Source organism: Phocoena phocoena, chromosome 6 (genome assembly GCF_963924675.1).
Source record: "Phocoena phocoena chromosome 6, mPhoPho1.1, whole genome shotgun sequence".
Classification (NCBI taxonomy): domain Eukaryota; kingdom Metazoa; phylum Chordata; class Mammalia; order Artiodactyla; family Phocoenidae; genus Phocoena; species Phocoena phocoena.
The window spans coordinates 9,871,476-9,890,766 of record NC_089224.1 but is presented as its reverse complement, the minus strand read 5'-3'; the positions used below and the strand labels follow the sequence as shown (position 1 = coordinate 9,890,766).

Sequence of the window (19,291 nt, the reverse complement as noted above, 5' to 3'; positions counted from 1 at the left end):
TTCCCCGGTGGCGCAGTGGTTGAGAGTCCGCCTGCCGATGCAGCGGACACGGGTTCGTGCCCCGGTCCGGGAAGATCCCACATGCCGCAGAGTGGCTGGGCCCGTGAGCCATGGCCACTGAGCCTGCGCGTCCAGAGCCTATGCTCCTCAACGGCAGAAGCCACAACAGTGAGAGGCCCGCATTCCGCACAAAAAAAAAAAAAAAAAAAAAGGTACCTTTTAAAATATGGATTTATTTATTTTTGGCTCCATTGGGTCTTTGTTGCTGCACACGGGCTTTCTCTAGTTGTAGTGAGTGGGGGCTACTCTTCGTTGCAGTGCATGGGCCTCTCATTGCAGTGGCCTCTCTCGTTGCCGAGCACGGGCTCTAGGCACGCAGGCTTCAGTAGTTGTGGCTCGCGGGCTCTAGAGCGCAGGCTCGGTAGTTGTGGCTCACGGGCTTAGTTGCTCCACGGCATGTGGGATCTTCCCGGACCAGGGCTCGAACCCGTATCTCCTGCATTGGCAGGCGGACTCCCAACCACTGCGCCACCCGGGAAGCCCTAAAATGGTACATTTATGTTGTGTATATTTTGCCACAACTAAAAAAAGGTAAAACATCATATCATTATGTTGTACACCTGAAACTAATATGTCAATTATACCTCAATTAAAAAATAAGTAGGAAAAAAAGGTTAAAAATAGAAAATGCAAACCCAGAAGGCCCTCCTTACAGGAAGGGAGTTTCTTTTCTAGCTGCACCTCATCTGAGATTTCAAGGGGGCCTTCTCAGCTGGAGAAGCAGTAGGTTTCAGACAGTAAATCTTTTGATTTTCACAGCGCAATAAAGTGAACAAAATAAGGGGGACCAATTTAGCATTGTCAGCTTTTTAATTTTACCAAGTAAATTCTTTAAAAGCTAATGGATACAACAAATTGCTATCTACTATCACTGTCATCCTTTAAAAAAAATAAAAGCCAGGTCACAAAGAATATATTTTTATATTGAAATCATTTGCTGGATGAAAACCCTCACTCCTACCCTTTTGCTCTTATTTAGCATTGAAAAAACTTTTGTCATGGCCCTTGGACTGTTTACCAGAGTTGGGTATTCTAGGCTTAAACGGATTTCCTATTAACCATCTCACCACATGCAGGTTATAACAAATGAGGGTTTGCTACGGGCCAAGGTTCCTGGGCATCCACTGTTCGCTTTATATCTCTTTTAGAACCTGGTAAATTTTCTTTTTAAAAGGCCTGTTCTCATATGACAGCTTGAATCTAGCTTAACAGAAACAAGGCAGGCAGAAAAAGAGAAGGCTACCAGTTTCTATGTGAACACTGTATTTCCATTTAAGCTCAAATTTCCGAGAGGAGAAAGCCCCTTAGGAGTCGGAGAGGTGGGAGGGATACAATAGGGAAGAGGTGAGGACTTTCTCTAAAGTTTCAAAACCATTTAAGTGGTCCTGGAAACATTTGACTGGAAGAAAATGACAGGAGCTTCCCAAGGGACCGTAGAGGAACACCCCTGTGGGCTACTCTCCCTTTGACCTCTTATTCACACTCATCTCCCCCTTTTGACTTCTGAAATAAAGGTGAGGAGAGAGGATTCTTAGAGGAAAGAGCCAGAGCCTAGGAATGGCTTTATCTTCCTGGGGAAAATCTCGCTGAGATAGTGAGAGAGAAAGGACTGAGAGGCGAGTTTCAACCTGCAGCCCAGGAGCCTGGGGACTTTCGCACCAGGTAACTGGAGAGCTGCCCTGTCACCTGGCTGGGAGTGCTGGTTCGGACTCCAACAGAAGAGAGGGAAAGTCAGGGTTTCTCTCTTTTGAACTATTAGAGGAAAAAGAGAAAAAGAACTAGTAAATAAGGCACTCCCTTGGACCATTGTCTTGCAAAGCAAGGACTTAAGAAATCCACCAATATTTACGGTGTAGATACTGCAGTCAAGACATTGTTGAATTTTAGCTGTGTTGATAAGAAGGTCCTCCCTTATTTTGCCCTGACCCTTTGCAGATCTACTCGTTCTAAAACCAATTTCTAGTTTACTTCTTTGTTGCTTTGATCCACAATTTCTGATGATCCCTGCAGAGGCTGAGGAAGACATTTTGCCGTATAATATCATCACTTAATAGAATAATGAGAACAAACATATTGAATAATCACTATGTACCAGACACTCTCCTAAGCATTTTATGTGTATTAACTCACCTAATCCTCACAACTAACTCTATGAAGCAGTGACCGTTACTCTCCTCACCTTACAGATGGGGAAACTGGACCTGACAAACTTACTGAAGGTGCCACGGTTGTGCTCTGACCCCCCCCCTCTACAATCCTTCATGACGGGAAGTGTCTCCATACAGACTGTTCAGCCCACAGGAATTTGAAAACATCTAATTTTCCGCTATTCTACTTTCCAGAATAGTTTCTAAAACCCTATTATTGTAAAAAAAAAAAAGTGGGGACTGTATGCTAAGTTCTATATTTTTTAAAAAAGGGAGGGAATGAGCTAATCACTGCATCAGGGCAAAAGACATCTCTCCGGCGTAATTAAGGATTTACCTGCGTGCCTCAGGCTTAGCTTTGCCAGAGGTCTAAGTTTTCCCAGTTGTCTCTTTCTGGCTCCCCAGCTATACTGTGAGCGCAGGAGAGTGTCTTTTTCAAGTCTCTTTATCTCCAACACCCAGTATAATCCCTGGTACTCAGTAGGTAGGCACTTAATACATGTGAGGGAAGATATTAACAACCCAGCACCATGATTAACCACAGACAGGTGAAGTTACTTGCCTCCAATCTACACAGAACTAGTAAGCTTCAGGGTTGGAATGCAAACACAAATTTGATTCTGAAAATCTAGGCTGTTTCCACAAAGAAGGCCATCCCTATGCGTCCTCTTATGTATTTTTCATGTTAGTGTTCTTTCCTATGTTGTGAATTCCTAGTGGATGTCAGTCTCCAGAGTGGCCTTTATTTTATAGGTGTTATTTATCAAGTGCTTATTATGGGCCAGGCATTGTGCTCAGCACCCCCCATACACGATCTCATTTAGTTTTCACAACCCCATGAAGCTTGGCGATATTATTACAGCCTTTGACAGATGGGCAACTGAGACTAAATGGGGCAAGTTAACTTGTACGCTAGCCTAAGTAAGAGGTTTCTAAATGCAAATTCTGGGTCCCAGCTGTGTGCTCTTGCCCAGGCCTTCAGACCTTTGCCACCACCCCACCCTGCTTCATGTAGCCTCTGGTGCCCTGCTGGGTCCCTCAGCCTCTTCTGACACTTCATCAGCCACGGACTGGCAGGGCCACACCTGGATCTTGCCATGATCTAAGATGGCTCCACCTATGAAACTCAATAACTCTCATCCACAGCCTCAGTCTCATCCAACCTGACTCACTCCCCTACTGCCAGGTACCAATGCACTGTTTTTAAGCCTCCAGTTCCTCAACTTACCCCTTTCCTCACACTCAAGCTCCTTCAAGGGCTCATTTTCTTACATCTGTAGCTTAAACCTTCCTCTTGCCCATGTCATCACCACCACTCAGGGCCAGTGAGTTCCTAAACTTAAGTCATTTCCCTTCCCTCGTTCTCCCATACTTGGTCAGTGCCATGTTGTGATTTACAAGAAATACATATTTGATCATTCAGAGGACCAAAATCTATGTCTCATATGTATTTGATCTTCATTCACAGTTGCTCTGATGGCTCATACCTCCCCAAGCCCTTGGAATTTCCTAAGGGTTGAGAGTGATCAAGGTGTCTCTTGTTGTGTTAATGATGTGTCTTTTGGAGAACACCTAAGGCTGCGGGTTGATTGCCAATGGGACCAACCTGTGATTAGACCTCCAGGGAGGGGAGACAGGCTGGAGTTGAAATCAACACCATTGGCCAATGATTTAGTCAATCATGTGTATGTAATAAAGCCTCCATAAAACCCCTAAAAGGACAGCGCTGGGGCCCTTTCTTGGAGTTTCCACCGGAACCATTTTCCATGTGGGCTCTGGGCCCCAACCTCCACGAGGACAGAACCTCCTTTGTTTGGGACCTAGCCCTATGTATCTCTTCATCTGGCTGTTGATTCCTATCCTTTAATATCTTTTTATAACAAATCTAGTGAAATGTGTTTTCCTAAGTTTTGTAGTCATTCTAGCAAATTAATTGAACCTAAGGAGAGAGTCATGGGAACCTCCAACTTATAACCTGATGGTCAGAAGTACAGGTAACAACCTGGACTTGCAGTTAGCATCCTGAGTTAGAGTGGGTCATTGGAACTGCTAATTCATAGCCAGTCGGTCAGGAGCACACGTGAGAACGTGGGCTTGGGACTAGCGTCTAAGGTGGAGGGCGGTCTTGTGGGCCTGAGCCCTTTACCTGTGGAATCTGATTCTATGTCCAGGTAGGTAGTGTCAGAATTGAGTGGAATTTCCTGTCACCCTGTTGGTATCCAAGAATCGCTTGTTGGTGTGGGGAAGCCTACACACATACACACACACACGCACACACACACACACACACACACACGTTGGAACTGGGCCCAGGAACCCTGCTGGAGGAAGTCACACACCCGTGCACCTTGGTGCCCTCACAGATCTGTGCTCTTTAGTCTCAGCGTGGCCCTCAGTGCCCTCCCCCATTCCTCCAGGGCCTTTACCATCTTTACCACTTCCCCTCAACACTTAGTCCACCTCTAGTTACCTCTCCCTCTGCCTCTTCCATAGCCAAGCTTCCCCAGATAATTTACACTCACTGCCTTCCCTTCCTCACCTGTCATTAGTCAACCGACTATTAATTCAATCATGCTTTCACCACCTTCACCCCTTGAATAAAACCAGGCTGGCCAGGTGTATCATTGGTCCTCGATTTGCAAATCCAGTAGGGTGCCTTTCGGTCCTCATTTTATTTGATTTCTCTGTGGTATTTGGTGTTATCAACCATCCCCTTCTTGATGGTCTTACTTTCTATGACATCACTCTGTTCTCCTTGGGGGATTTTTTTTTTTTTTGGCCACACTGCACAACATGAGGGATCCTAGTTCCCTGACAAGGGATCGAACCATACTCCCTGCAGTGGAAGGGCGGAGTCTTAACCACTGGACCACCAGGGAGGTCCCTGTTCTCCTTGTTTTAATTAATTTATTATTTTAATCAACAAACTTCCCCACCTTGTGCTTGGCATTAGGTGCTTGGGATACAAAGATCCAAAAGAGGTGGTGACTGTCCTTAAGGGCTAAGAAGTTTGGTTAGATTTCTGGAAATTTTGTAACTTCTTCAAGTTGTTTTGCTGCCTCTTTGTTTCTCAGAATAGTGTGGGAACCCCCTTTAAGGATGGTGCACTGGGAAAAGAGAAGGCTCAGTAGACCTGGCTTGGGAGATCACAGGGAAGGCAAAGCTAAGGGTACTCCACCCAATTCCAAAGCTGGGGGGAAAAGAACAGCCAATAGATGGAGCGGCAGCTAAGCAGTAGAAGAACTAGGCACAAAAGAAAGGGGACAACGGAAAGAAACACTAGTATTCATCGAAGAGTAGCTGCCGGAGCCTAAAGTGCAAAAAGCTCATATGGGTTCCTTGCTGTCAAAATCCATGTCTCTTGTACCTGTTTGTTCTATTCGCATTGCCACCATCCTATCCTAAGCCTTCTACAGTTCTGGCTTTTAAAGCTTCTGCATGACCCTTCCCCAAAAGATACCTCTGGCAGAAAGTATCCCTCCATCCTGTGCATGGGGTCATGCACTTTGTGGTCATAGAATTGGGTTTCTCCTGAAAGGGTAAAAGGCACAACTGTGGGGCTCAGGAGGCTGAATGAAATTGACTTGGATTTTTGAGAGATTTCGATGATTCAAAGAGTCCACTTGGGTGCTGGAGGTTAAAGATGTCCCCTGAAGTGTACTAGGTAGGGTGCACCCCTCTTTCCCTGGGATCTCATTTGGAATGCAGTAGGGTTTATGAGCCCCAGAGAGCGAGGTGTACCTCATAAACACGATTATTTATACATTAGTTTCCTTTTTTTTCTCTCTTTGTGCTCAACTTTTCTTTTTTTAAATTTAATATTTATTTTATATTGGAATATAGTTGATTGACAATATTGTGTTAGTTTCAGGTGTACAGCTAAATGCTCAGTTATACATATACATGTATCTATTCTTTTTCAGATTCTTTTCCCATATAGGTTATTACAGAATATTGAGTAGGATTCCCTGTGCTATACAGTAGGTCCTTGTTGATTATCTATTTTATATATAGTAGTGTGTATGTTAATCCCAAATTCCTAATTTACCCCTCCCCCATTAGTAAACTTTTCTTAAACGTATGTGTTTGACCTATGCTACGGGGGGAAGTCCCCCAGAGGAAGGGACTTTTGACAGAGCTTTAAAAGGGAAGAAGTCTACCTCTGAGGCCAATGTGGCGGAGGCAGTGGGGACGGGGGGGAAAGACCACAACACGAGTCAAATCAGAAGTAGACATCTGAGATCACTGGGCACTTCATACTAACCTTACAGCCCTGGGTTTTACTTCATTTTAGAAGGCAGCATCCCCTTACTCACCCCTCACTGCTGGACAGTCTCTCTTACCCAGTATTTTTGCTCTAGTTGCTCTCACTCACGTTGCTAACTTCCCTAGGATGTCCTCCCTCCCTCTGCCAATTAACACCTAACCACTCGAGCCCCGTTTTCTCCATAAACTCATCCTTCGTTCGTCCTACACACGTCAATGTTCCCTTTTGGAAGCTTCTAGCTCTGTACCGCACGAGCATCGGTGACAGGCTGACGTAAGCAACGTGTATAGGTCTCACCTTCTCCAATTAGGTGGAGAACTCAGTAGTGGAGATGCTGTCTTCTTGTCTTTGGTATTGCTCCAAGTGACAAGCACACAGCCGACCCCATCTATACTTGGAGACTGAACTATTCCAATGTAAAAGACAGAGTGGAAGAGACAGGAGGCATGAGAAGGGCTTTACGTTCATTGTTTTGACTGATATTCTACAGTGACAAGAAATTCCAGGAATAACATAAGCACGGGTGGTGGCATGGAAGTTCTTTCAAACCGCATTTTGGCCTCTTTATTGAGGAAAGGTAAATTTCCTCCTCATCTCTGAAGATCCAGAACGAAGAGTCCTCTCCAAACACACAGATTCCACACTAAACTCCCCCAGAGTGTCCACTATCTGTACGAACATACTACTTCCCTCTTTGTTGAAAAGTGTCTGGAAAGAACAACCTCCATAATAAATCTCTGATGGGCCTAGTTCATCTCCATAAATCATTCAGGGATGGAGGTCAGGAGAGGGTATTCTTTTGGTATTATTCCAGGCAGATTGTACAGTTCAGGCCCCATTAGTGAGCACAAAAGGACATCTATAAAATATTCATAGGCTGTGGTACAAATACATTGACTGCTTGGGGGACCCACTGCCTAAGGCATGAGATTCGTCAGACCCGTGGTTGCAGCAGTCTGCTCCCTTCAGCTCAGAGGTTTCCACAGCCCATCAACAAATCTGATTTAGAATTTAAAGGGATTTTTTTGAAACCACAAGAGAAAGGGTGAGGTAAGTTGGAGGTGAACTATTTTGCCCAGGTCTCCCAGCCTGAGGAGAAGCAACTGGCTTCTCATGGGGAGGGCCATCTGGTGAAGCAGCAAAACCTCCTGGGAGAAATACTGGATAAAGTTAGAGCGGGGAAAAAGGAAGGAAGGGAGGGAGGGAGGGAGGGAGGGAGGGAGGAAGGAAGGAAGGAAGGAAGGAAAGGGAGAAAGAAAGGAATGAAAGGAAGGAAGGAAGGAAGGAAAGAAAGAAAGAAAAAAGGGAGAAAGAAAGGAATGAAAGAAAGGAAGGAAGGAAGGAAAGGGAGAAAGAAAGGAATGAAAGAAAGGAAGGAAGGAAGGAAAGAAAGAAAAAAAAGGGAGAAAGAAAGGAATGAAAGAAAGGAAGGAAGGAAGGAAAGGGAGAAAGAAAGGAATGAAAGAAAGGAAGGAAGGAAGGAAAGAAAGAAAGAAAGGGAGAAAGAAAGGAATGAAAGGAAGGAAGGAAGGAAAGAAAGAAAGAAAGGAAGGAAAGGAAGGAAGAAAGAAAGAAGGAAGGAAGGAAGGAAAGAAAGAAAGAGAGAAAGAAAGAAAGAAAAAGAAATCTCCTAGAAAAATACCTGGGGAGGAATCCCTGCTGTGAAAGACACCCTCCCCCCTCTATTCATTACTGCTATTTTCTATCACATACAATTCCATCTAATCCAAATTTGATAGCATATGCAATCAATGAAAGGTACTTCCCTGATAAGGAATCAAAAAGTGAGGATGACATACTTTACATTTCCAGGTTAGAATTTACTGGAAGAAAATGATGCTGTTCCAGTGGAAGAAAAAAATATCCATCAAATTCCTCCTTGGATACTGGCAGGTAAATGAGATCCTGTTTTCCCAGGGAAGTTGTCACATGTGGCAGCTGCAGGTGGCTGGGGTGGAGGCCTGAGCCTAGCTGGGGAGAGAGAAGGAACATTCTGAACTACCCCAGATTCAGATCTAGGAGGTGTTACCTCTGCAGGAAGCATGAAGGCGGGTGGCAGTGAGGGGTGGGAGGGCGGAGTGCATCAAAATCCCGATACTGGAGGGAAGAGAAGGGCAGAGAAAATGGCTTAGGCTAGGATGGATGCCTCATGTGGTTTTAATCTTCTAGACACTGGGCATGAAGTGGTTAAAAAGAAACCCAAGGCAGCTGCAGCCCGGGACTCTGTAATAGGAAGTAACATAGAGTTCATTTTTCTATGCCATCGAGGGAGACTTTGTTTTTCAGCTGGGACTCAATCTGGAAGCTGTTCTACCCACTAGAAAGCCAGAGGCTATAAAACCCTGCCAGTGCCACAGCATGACTCAGGGGCAGCTGAACAAAGCCCAGGACAGAGCAGGGCAGCTGCAACTGTCTCGCACTTTGGCACCATCTATGGAGGAGAGCAAAACCACCTTAGAAACAGAGAACAATGTAGCCATCCTTCACCAATATAACTACCAGACACATTCAAGGCTTACCTGTAAAAACCTGAAAAACTAGAGAAAAATAAGAGCGAATATTTAGCTAAGCTCAAGCAAAGAAAGAAATCATCAGTAATAGTAAAAGTACTGAGAAACTTGTGCAAGGTCTGTAGGTGGAGCTGGGGTCTGTGCTACCCCAGAGCCTTACTCTCAGCTCTGCACAGAAGTGCTTCTTCAAGGGGAAAAATAAAAACAGGTAGTTTGGAAAACGAATATTTCTAAAGTATACCCAAAGAACTCACCAAAACTGGAAAGAGTGAGCAACAAATTGGAAAGTTTTGGCAATATATGATAAACGTAAAGTTATAGTCCTGAAGAAGACATTTCAAAACAAAACAAAACAGCAAGAGACTAATAGAAGGTAACAGGCTATTTCTTAAGGAAGAAATGTGAACAATGCCTAAGATACACAAATGTAATACGTTTTAAAAGGAGAGTGAAAATACAATAGGACTAATTAAATAAACATTAACCTATATTTAAGATAAAAGCACAAAGAAAGACATGTTTCTTTTTCTCCCACAAAGACATGTTTCTTTTTCTCCCAATATTCTCTCCAAAAATATCCCATAGGATATTTTTACTCTTTGTTTCCTTTTTACAATAACTTAGAGCATCCTTCTTTGCTTTCATGTGGTGACAGACTGAACATACTCAAATGCAAAATTCAGTTGATGCTTACCAAGCCCACATTATGCTAATTCCTGGTGTCAGCCTTATGTGATGACATCAAGCTAAATATTCCCTCAAAAAAAGCATACTGTATGGAACAGTAGATTTTACTTACTAGTAATTGCAGGGTTTTAGACTTGTGGGACTTTGCTTCTAGCTTTCCAAAAATGTTCATCCACTTTGTATCTACAAGCTTGTTTCGGTAGGTCAGCTGTTTGTCAATAATGTCCTTTACAGCTATAAATTCATCGTATACACTATCTGTATGGAAAATGTCCATCATTTGTGAACACTCCAGAGCAGCTTGGATGATATCATGAGTTAAATTTCTCTCAGGGAAAATGATCCTAAAGCATGGATGTAATCTGAACTTGTGAAATCAAAATTTGATTCCAAGTAAATTATAGTTTTAGTAGAGAAATGAGAAAGTCCTGTTTAATTTGGTTGCCCTTTTTTGGTGACTTTTTTTGTTTGTTTTGAGTTCTGAAGCGGTCTTATTTCCAAAAACTTCCTTATGAAACTTTTTGTTACAACCTACCCATAACATCAAACAATTCAAGTGGGCTCAGTCCATCCTTAGCTAGGCTTCTTATGGCCTCTTCAAAGATCATCAAACACTTCTGGAGAAACAGCATACAAATTTCTGTTCTACAGTCATTCTTTTTTCCATTCTTATCCTCATTGTATTTTCAAATTAGAGAACGACAGCGTTCTTGTCCCTCATTTTGAAAATATAATTTTACAGGCAATATTTAATATCTTTTCTATGGCCAGCAGCAATGATAGCCTGTGTCTTAAGACATATGTCCTATGTCTATCAAGGTAATCTCCTTCCATTTCTATAAAGTCAAATATCTCATTAAGTAATTCTGCAGTTTTCAGAAAACTGAAAAGTGACTAAAACTTTCATAATGAAAACCTCAGCTTCACAGGTGAGCAAATCATATTCCTCTTTAGCAGTGTGGTGTATAAAATATGCAAAACATTCAGTAGGAAAGATCTTTTTTCATTGCCTTTGGTTAAAAAATGTATAGGGTTTCCCTGGTGGCGCAGTGGTTGAGAGTCTGCCTGCCGATGCAGGGGACGCGGGTTCATTCCCCGGTCCGGGAAGATCCCACCTGCCACGGAGCAGCTGGGCCCGTGAGCCATGGCTGCTGAGCCTGCGCATCCGGAGCCTGTGCTCCGCAACGGGAGAGGCCACAGCAGTGAGAGGCCCGCGTACCGCAAAAAAAACCAAAACAAACAAACAAAAAAAACCGTATAGACTGAATCTGCCAAAATTTACATTTGGACCATCTGCCAAATAGGCAGATAGATAAGCAAGGTCCAGTTGGCAGTCGGATAATATATCAATCTTTTATGTTTTCTGTAGTTTCATTTAAATCTTCATAGAAATCAAGAAGACAATTTGAGATTCCATTTTTCATATCGAAGTACCTAAGAAATAGAACATATTTTTTGTTGTTGGGGAGGAAAAAAACTTTTCCTCTACACTCTTAGATTCAGTATCTGAGGCTTGTGAATTAAACAGGCCAAAGACTGATTAACAGAAAAAAAGGCACAATTTTTATTTAATAGTTACAGACACAGGAATTCACAGAAAAGAAATGAAACTCAAAGAAGCAGTTAGATTCAGGAGCTTATATACCATTTTATTTATTTATTTATCTTTGGCCATGCCTTGCGGCATGTGGGATCTTAGTTCCCCGACCAGGGATTGAACCTGCGCCCCCTGCGTTGGGAGCGTGGAGTCTTAACCACTGGACCACCAGGGAAGTCTCATATACCATTTTAACAAAGGAAAGAACGTTTGGGATTCAAGGGATGAAAAATTGCAGGGAAGTAACTGGGAAATACATGGGGGGAATAGTTATTTTAATAAGGCCTGTTTGTGCAAATTCATCTCAGTGTCCACTCCCTATCTCTGGTGATAAGAGTGCTCTCCCTGGTACAAGGGGCTGGGGGTGGGAATGGAAGGTTAGCTTTCTCCAGGGGAAATTTATGCCTTGCTTTTAGGCATATGGGAGAGGGCAGAGAGTTCTTCCTGCATCTGCTGTTTCTCAAGTACCTTTAGTTCAAAATAATATGCCAAAGTGGCATATCCTCATCCCCTTCGTTATGACTAGCGTTGCTCTGATTTAACCCATCGCTTGATACACTGTAGAAAGCATAATGGTTGGTAAGTTCTGCCAGAATCGGCCCTACATTTTTTTTTTTGCGGTACGCGGGCTTCTCACTGCTGTGGCCTCTCCCGTTGCGGAGCACAGGCTCCGGACTCGCAGGCCCAGCGGCCATGGTTCACGGGCCCAGCCGCTCCGCGGCATGTGGGATCTTCCCGGACCGGGGCACGAACCCGTGTCCCCCTGCATCGGCAGGCGGACTCTCAACCACTGCGCCACCAGGGAAGCCCCGGCCCTACGTTTTAAGAGGCCAGTTTAGATCGATTTAGAAGGACTTGCCCATTTCATCCCGGACTTCTAAGATTCAGTCTCCATGTGTGCCTTTACCTCCCCTTCTGCACCATGCTCGATCCCAGTATATTTTCTGCACCTGTGTAGCATGCTCAGTTTTGTTGCTTTACCTCCCTAATCATGTACCATGTCCTTCCATCTGTCATTAAAATGTCATGGTCCTTTAGCCTTCTTTTTTCAGTGATGTCTAGGTCACGCTGGTGTTTGTATTGTAATATGAACTCTTAGAAAACATGGTCACACTATTCACAATGTTAAAAAATTAAACTAGCATTCGGTACAAGCCAATTCTCAATACAAATACAGAACAAGAGCTAAACCACAGGCAGAGGTGAAGACAGACTGTTAAAGATTATAAGGCCCTTAAGTTGCACACCTAAGTAGTATCACACCCAGTGATGTAACAGTGGATGATCTGTTATGGGAACTGAAAATCATGGTAGACAACATCAGCAGTCAGTGACCATGCAAGGTGGGTAATCTATCCACCATATCCATTTGACACTAAGAAGAGTGTTTCCTTTAGCCCCTAGGTTTTCGCCACTATAACGAGTTTTGTACTTTCCCCCAATCTTCCACACTCATGCCGAAAACCATGCTTTCTCATGTACAGTGGAGGGTTTCCTGGAATGTGGAACTTTCAGTGCTGAAACTACAGGGGGACAGTCCTTGTGAAAACAGTACTTTCAGATATTTCTGGTCAGAAGTATATACTGGTGCACCTTTTCTGGAGAGCACTTGCATGTGAATTTCAAGAGCCTTAAACATGTGTAACCAGTCATTCCATTTCTAGGAAATTTATCTTAAGGAAATAAGTAGAGGATGTCATAAACATTTATGATTATGGATAGCCAATTGGATTTTACTTACTGTATTCAAAAATTAAAAACAGTTTAAAGTTTCAGCAATAGGGAAATAGTTAAACTATGATATTTTTTACAGTGAGATGCAGTAATTAAACACCATCATTACAATTCATGTTTTGGGAGGATGTTTAATGGCGTGGAAAAGTACATTCTAATGATAACTTTGAGGCAGTTTATAGTATATCATTTTCACCTAATGTATGCATTTATACACATGTACATAACAATATACAGTAAAAGGGAAAGAAAAACTAGAAATACCCCAGAATGGTACATTTGAGTGGGAGGATTATGGCTAATTTTAATTATTTATTATAATTTTCCCAATTTTCTGTAATCAAAATTTTTCCTTATGATTTTTTGCTATTGTAACATTTAATTTATTTTTTTGAATCACATATTTTAAAGACAAAAATAGCATTATAAAAATAAGAAAACAAACTTCTCTGTACCATAACAAAATAGCAGTTTCAAGGTATGACTGGATTTCTTGACTAGCCACTGTCGAGATGAAAAGGTTAAAAGAGAATTCTGATAGCCATCATCCAATGTAAAGTGAATACCAAAGGACCCAACCCAACAGATCACTTCATTTAGCTAATTGGGATACATTTGGCATGAAGTTAAAGCTGGTGTTCATTCAGAGGCTCCTCTCCTCCAACTTGGAGCCAGTGTCTCTTTCGTGAATGAGGCAGACAATACAGTTATCCTTCAGACCCTCTCTTGTAGATTTGCCTGATGATTTTTTTTTTAAATAATCAGATAGAATGTTTTAATATTGTCTGAAAGTCGAGCAATTGCCAAGTATGAATGTGAGTTTTCTGGAATTAACAATAAGGTTCATAATGTAAGGAAATGGCTTTTTTCTTGGACCAGTATGAGATGCTGATGATAAAATAAACCATGAAAAAATAGGAGACTCTAGAAAGAAACTTGTCTAAGCTTTCACCAAGATGTAGGGAAGAAATTAATATCAAAACACTACTCCAGGGGACTTCCCTGGTGGTGCAGTGGTTAAGAATCTGCCTGCCAATGCAGGGGACAACGGGTTCGATCCCTGGTCCAGAAAGATCCCACATGCAGCAGAACAACTAAGCCCGTGTGCCACAACTACTGAGCCTGCGCTCTAGAGCCCACGAGCCACAACTAGTGAGCCCATGGACTGTAACTACTGAAGCTCGCAAGCTCTAGGGCCTGTGTGCCGCAATTATTGAGCCCGCGTGCTGCAGCTACTGAAGCCCGTGCTCCTAGAGCCCGTGCTCCACAACAAGAGAAGCCACCGCAATGAGAAGCCGGAGCACCACAATGGAGAGTAGCCCCCGCTCGCCACAACTAGAGAAAGACTTCACGCAGCAACAAAGACCCAACGCAGCCAAAAAATAAAAAATAAAATTAAAAAAACACTACTTCATATTACTTATGGCTATGATTTAAGCTAACTAGAGAGTAAATTGTACCCAGTTCTCATCCCATAGTGTGTATGTCTTATTCCTGATGAACATTTTAGTTGCCTTTAAAGTCTTGAGCGTAAGAACTCCTTGAAGCTTCTACCAGGTAGATTTGTGAACTATATATGCCCTCCACTGACAACTGCAGAGGGGATGCAAGTGCCCAAAGTGAGCTGATGTGAGATCCAGAACCTTCCTCTTCTAAAATGGGACTTTCAGCTTAGTCCTGCGTGACCCAAAGCAAGTAGGGAAAAAGTGACAAATCTCAAGTCTATTGCAGGAGCTTTAATTAAACAGCAAGGTCCTTCCAGATTAGTGATACAAACATTCTGTGAAGGACCTGTATAAATACTGACCCCTTGTCCCCTGTAAATTTCCCTCTCCATAGCCCTACATGGGTTGATTTGATTCTGAAATCTTATTCTCGCTCTGACTGTAAACATAATTCTGATTTCCTATCTGGACTCCATGTGCTGTGTGTGATAAAAGGGGAAAAAGGAAAACCAGATGAGGGAGTAAATAAGGAGCAGAAACCATGATATTAAGATGGGAAGGGGTCTTCCCTGGCGGTCCAGTAGTTAAGACTCCATGCTTCCAATGCAGGGGGTGCAGGTTCAATCCCTGGTCAGGGAATTAAGATCCCACGTGCTGTGGAGATGTGGCCAAAAAAAAAAAAGTGGGAAGGATTGTGGTTGTTGACAGTCTACTAGAATTCCCTATGCATTACCCTCCGGTTCCTAAAATCCACAAAAAAGGTAAACTGCGTTGGATAACCCTCCAAACTACCCTCTTCCACTTTCTCCGGATTAACCAGTTCCAGACTTATGTTTTCCTTGTTCAAGGTTCGGCTTATCACCTAGTTCTCTATAAGAAAAGTAAGTGGAAACCGGCCACCCAAAAGGCACCAGCGTCCAGGATTGGGGGCTGGGATGGGGTTAGCACTGCAAGAGGAAAGCTAAAGGCTGTAGAAGCTCCGAAGGCTAGGACCTATCGTGGTAGAAATCAGGAGGCAAAGCACTAAATGCCAAAGAAGTAATCAATTCCTGCTAGTCTGGGATAGGGGAGGAGCCCAGAGCACATGAGAGTCCAGCTCCAGCCAAGGGGTGAATAGGTCACTGCAAGTCAGAAACTGGTTTTCCATCCAGGATGTTATCAGTAGACCATAAACCGGATCAAGAATGAGGGTGAGTCAAGGTGTGTTTGTGGCCTGATTTGAAGACAAGGCTTATTTGCATCAGAAGGTGCCTCTTTACAAACCCTTTGGGGTAGGAGCTCGTGTGACTTGGGCTTATACCAGGCAAATTTGGGAACAGGAACAGCCAGCTGACAGCAAGAACCTGAAAACTGCGTGGTTGCAGGTGAGTTGGCATGAAGGCTCTACCCAGTGTGACAAAGCAGAGGGGGCCAGGGGGCCACTCAACACTGGCTGCACAATAGACTCACCTGGGGAGCTTTTTCAATCCCAATGTCCAGCCACACCCTGGAAAAATTAGATTGGAATTTCTGGGGGTTGGGTGTTGGAGTGCTTTAAAAAGCTCCCTGGGCTATTTGAATATGCAGCCAGGACTGAGAATGCCGGATTAAAGGTAGGTTCACAGAATTGTTCCCTATAAGGTTGATTCTGATAGAATCATTTTCTTGTGACCAACTAGTAATTACAAAGCAAGCTTTATGAAAGTAGTATTTAAAGAAACATTTACACAATAATAGATGTGTTTTGAAAATCGAGGTAAATCAATACCTGCTAAAGCTAAGGGGTTAGAATTTCATCCAACCAGGAGGATTTTGATCCGAGAGTGATATGACACAAGTGACAACGTAGGAAGAGTAATTGGACAGTGATGTGTAGGGTAGAGCTGGTTTAGTTCAGCAGATGTTCAGTGACTAATTATGGTCACTAGCATTTATTGAGGCAAACGCTGCAACAGTCTTACCCAATCCTGCCAAGAGTCCCACAAGGGCGGGTAGTTTGGGTACCATATTTTATAGATGGAGAATCCGAAGGTGAGAGAGGTTAAATGACTTGCCCAAAGTCACAGGTTAGTAAAAAGAGAAGTGTCAGAATTTGAATCCAGAACTCCCTTCACAACCACCTTGCTGCACCACCTCTCATGTCATGAATGACTGTGCCAGTGTATTTTGGGGGGACACACAATGAATGTCACAGTCCTTACCTTCAAGAGAGGGCAGACAGGTCAAGAAATATCCACCATGCTGAGTGATAAGTGCGTAATGGTGTTCTGAGAACACAAATGGTCTGCCTCAAGGAGTGATGCTGGAAGAAAGCCAACAGTAGACTTGTTCTGAAAGGAGAGGAAAAGAGTGGAAATTAGAAAGCCATTGCAATCATCAGGTCGGGGAGCTGGGATGTGGCTGTGGGGATGAGACGGAAGTGTCAACAGGGTGGGACTAGGCTGAGTATCTTAGTCTACTCTGGCTGTTATAACAAAAATATCACAGACCGGTGGCTTATAAACTATGGAAATGTATTTCTCACAGTTCTGGAGGCTGGGAAGTACAAGATCTAGGTGCTGGCAGATTCAGTGTCTGGTAAGGGCCCACTTCCTGGTTCATAGGCAGTCTTTTGTTCTCACGTGGTAGAAGGGGCAAGGGAGTGCTCTGTGGTCTCTTTCATAAGGGCACTAATCCCATTATTGAGGGCTCCACCCTCATGACCTAAGAACCTCTCAGAGGCCCCACCTCCTAATACCATCACACTGGGGGTTAGGACTTCAACATATGAATTTTGGTTGGGGGGTGGACACAAACATTCAGTCTATAGAAATGAGGCAAGGGAGGTCCCTAGTATGCAGAGCTTAAGGAGGCACCCACTCTCAAGGCTGTTCCTGCACTTGTGCTACGTGGAGAGTTGTGCCACCTTAACGGTTGTGCCACCTCAGTTTGCCTCACCCTAGGCGCCTTGCTTCCTCACCTAGTTCTGGCCCTGAGGGTCTACCTAGAGAGAGCCCTGCTAAAGGAGGACCCAGGGATTCAAGCACCTGGAAATGAAGAAATCAAAGGTAGTCTGTGGTGTCAAGCTTAGATTATCAGGAGAATAACATAGCAGATAATGAGATAATGACAGGATATCAAAGTGGAAACATGCAACCAGCACTTAGAATACAAGTGGATCTCATGACTGATCAAGACTAGGGATGCTGACTTGGGGGTCATGGGAACAGATGCTTCACAAGCAATGGAGGGACTTCCCTGGCAGTCCAGTGGTTAAGACTTTGCCTTCTAATGCAGGGGGTGTGGGTTTGAACCTTGGTTGGGGAGCTAAGATCCCACATGCCTCGTGGCCAAAAAACCAAAACATAAAATAGAAGCAATATTGTAACAAATTCAATAAAAACTTAAAACATGGTCCACATTAAAAAAAAAACTTAAAAAAAAAGATATTAGGTCACTTTCTCAATTCTCACTGACTGAAATATCAGTAAATATTCCTTGTTTAAAAAAAAAAAAGCAATGGAATAATTAGAGGTGAGAGCAGAAGGCTGAGGGTCTCCCACAGGTAGGCTAAGGTTTGCCCAAAGGAAAACAGCTTTGCACATGGCTCTTCAAAAGACGGCAATAATGTTCACAATACAGTTACTCCATAAAGCTTGACAGTGAGTGCCAACACAGGGAACACAAAGTGTTTAACACCTTTTATACTGTTACTGAGTATTTCCTATAATCAATAAACTACTGCTATATAAGCAATTTCCTATAATTGCTACCAAAGTTCACAATTACAGTTGAGTCCTGAACAACTGGGGTGTTAGGGCATCAAAAATCCCCATATAACTTATAGTTGGGCCCCCATATATGTGGTTCCTCTGTATCCGAGGTTACACATCTGCACATTCAACCAACCAGGATCGTGTAGTACTGTAGTATTTACTATTAAAAAAATCCGGGCTTCCCTGGTGGCACAGTGGTTGGGAGTCCGCCTGCTGATATAGGGGACACGGGTTCGTGCCCCAGTCCGGGAAGATCCCACATGCGGCGAAGCGGCTGGGCCTGTGAGCCATGGCCGCTGGGCCTGCTTGTCCGGAGCCTGTGCTCCGCAACGGGAGAGGCCGCAACGGTGAGAGGCCTGCGTACCGCCAAAAAAAAAAAAAAAAAAAAAAAAATCCATGGATAAGTGGACCCAGGCAATTCAAACGCATGTTGTTCAAGGGTCAACTGTATAAACAATTTTGTTAGTAGTTTCCCTCTGATCAAACTGAGCCCAGAATATAGAACTAGCTTAAAGATTGTGTAAGTCGTCTGATTTTCTAAGCTACATATTCAGTAAAGGGAAAGCACACATTTACTGAGCACCAGCTATGATCCAGGCAGTATTCCAGGCCCTGACATGTGCACCATCTCATTTAGTTTAATGACAGCCATTAGCACTTTTTCATATCTTTGGGTCAATTATAAATTAAAACTCATTGAGGGGAATTTCCTGGCAGTCCAGCGGGTAGGACTCTGTGCTTTCACTGCCATGGCCCGGGTTCGATCCCTGGTCAGGGAACTAAGATCCTGCAAGCTGCTCTGTGCGGCCATAAAACTCCCAAAACCAACCAACCAACCAAACAAACAAAAACCCCATTGAGGAGAAACCAATCCCTGGGAAGGCGACAGTTAATTTCAAGCCACCTGATCCCTGAATGAGGAACTGAGGTTTCAACACCTTGACTTGGCCTTTTAGGGAATGAAGTTCTGCTCTGCGTTTGAGACGACTCATTATACAGCAGTGAGGGGTGGAATGGCACCATCTACACGCAAGTGTGTCTGGGGAGAGGCAGACTCTTGGAGCCAGACGACGTCTTTATCAACGCCAACAGCATACGGATCACCCAGCC

The 19,291-nt window shown here is 43.6% G+C and overlaps 1 protein-coding gene across 1 annotated transcript in view; it reads right to left on the bottom strand.

Moving 5' to 3' along the window:
- KIF13B (kinesin family member 13B) overlaps positions 1 to 9,948 on the bottom strand; it is a 198,479-nt gene extending 188,531 nt beyond the window's left edge. The window contains exons 1-2 of the mRNA XM_065879262.1: positions 9,784 to 9,948; positions 8,504 to 8,571 (exon numbers count right to left, since the gene is read on the bottom strand). Coding sequence (XP_065735334.1) covers positions 8,504 to 8,571; positions 9,784 to 9,948 — 233 coding nt within the window. The remainder of the gene's footprint in view (positions 1 to 8,503; positions 8,572 to 9,783) is intronic.
- Positions 9,949 to 19,291: the final 9,343 nt, after the last annotated feature.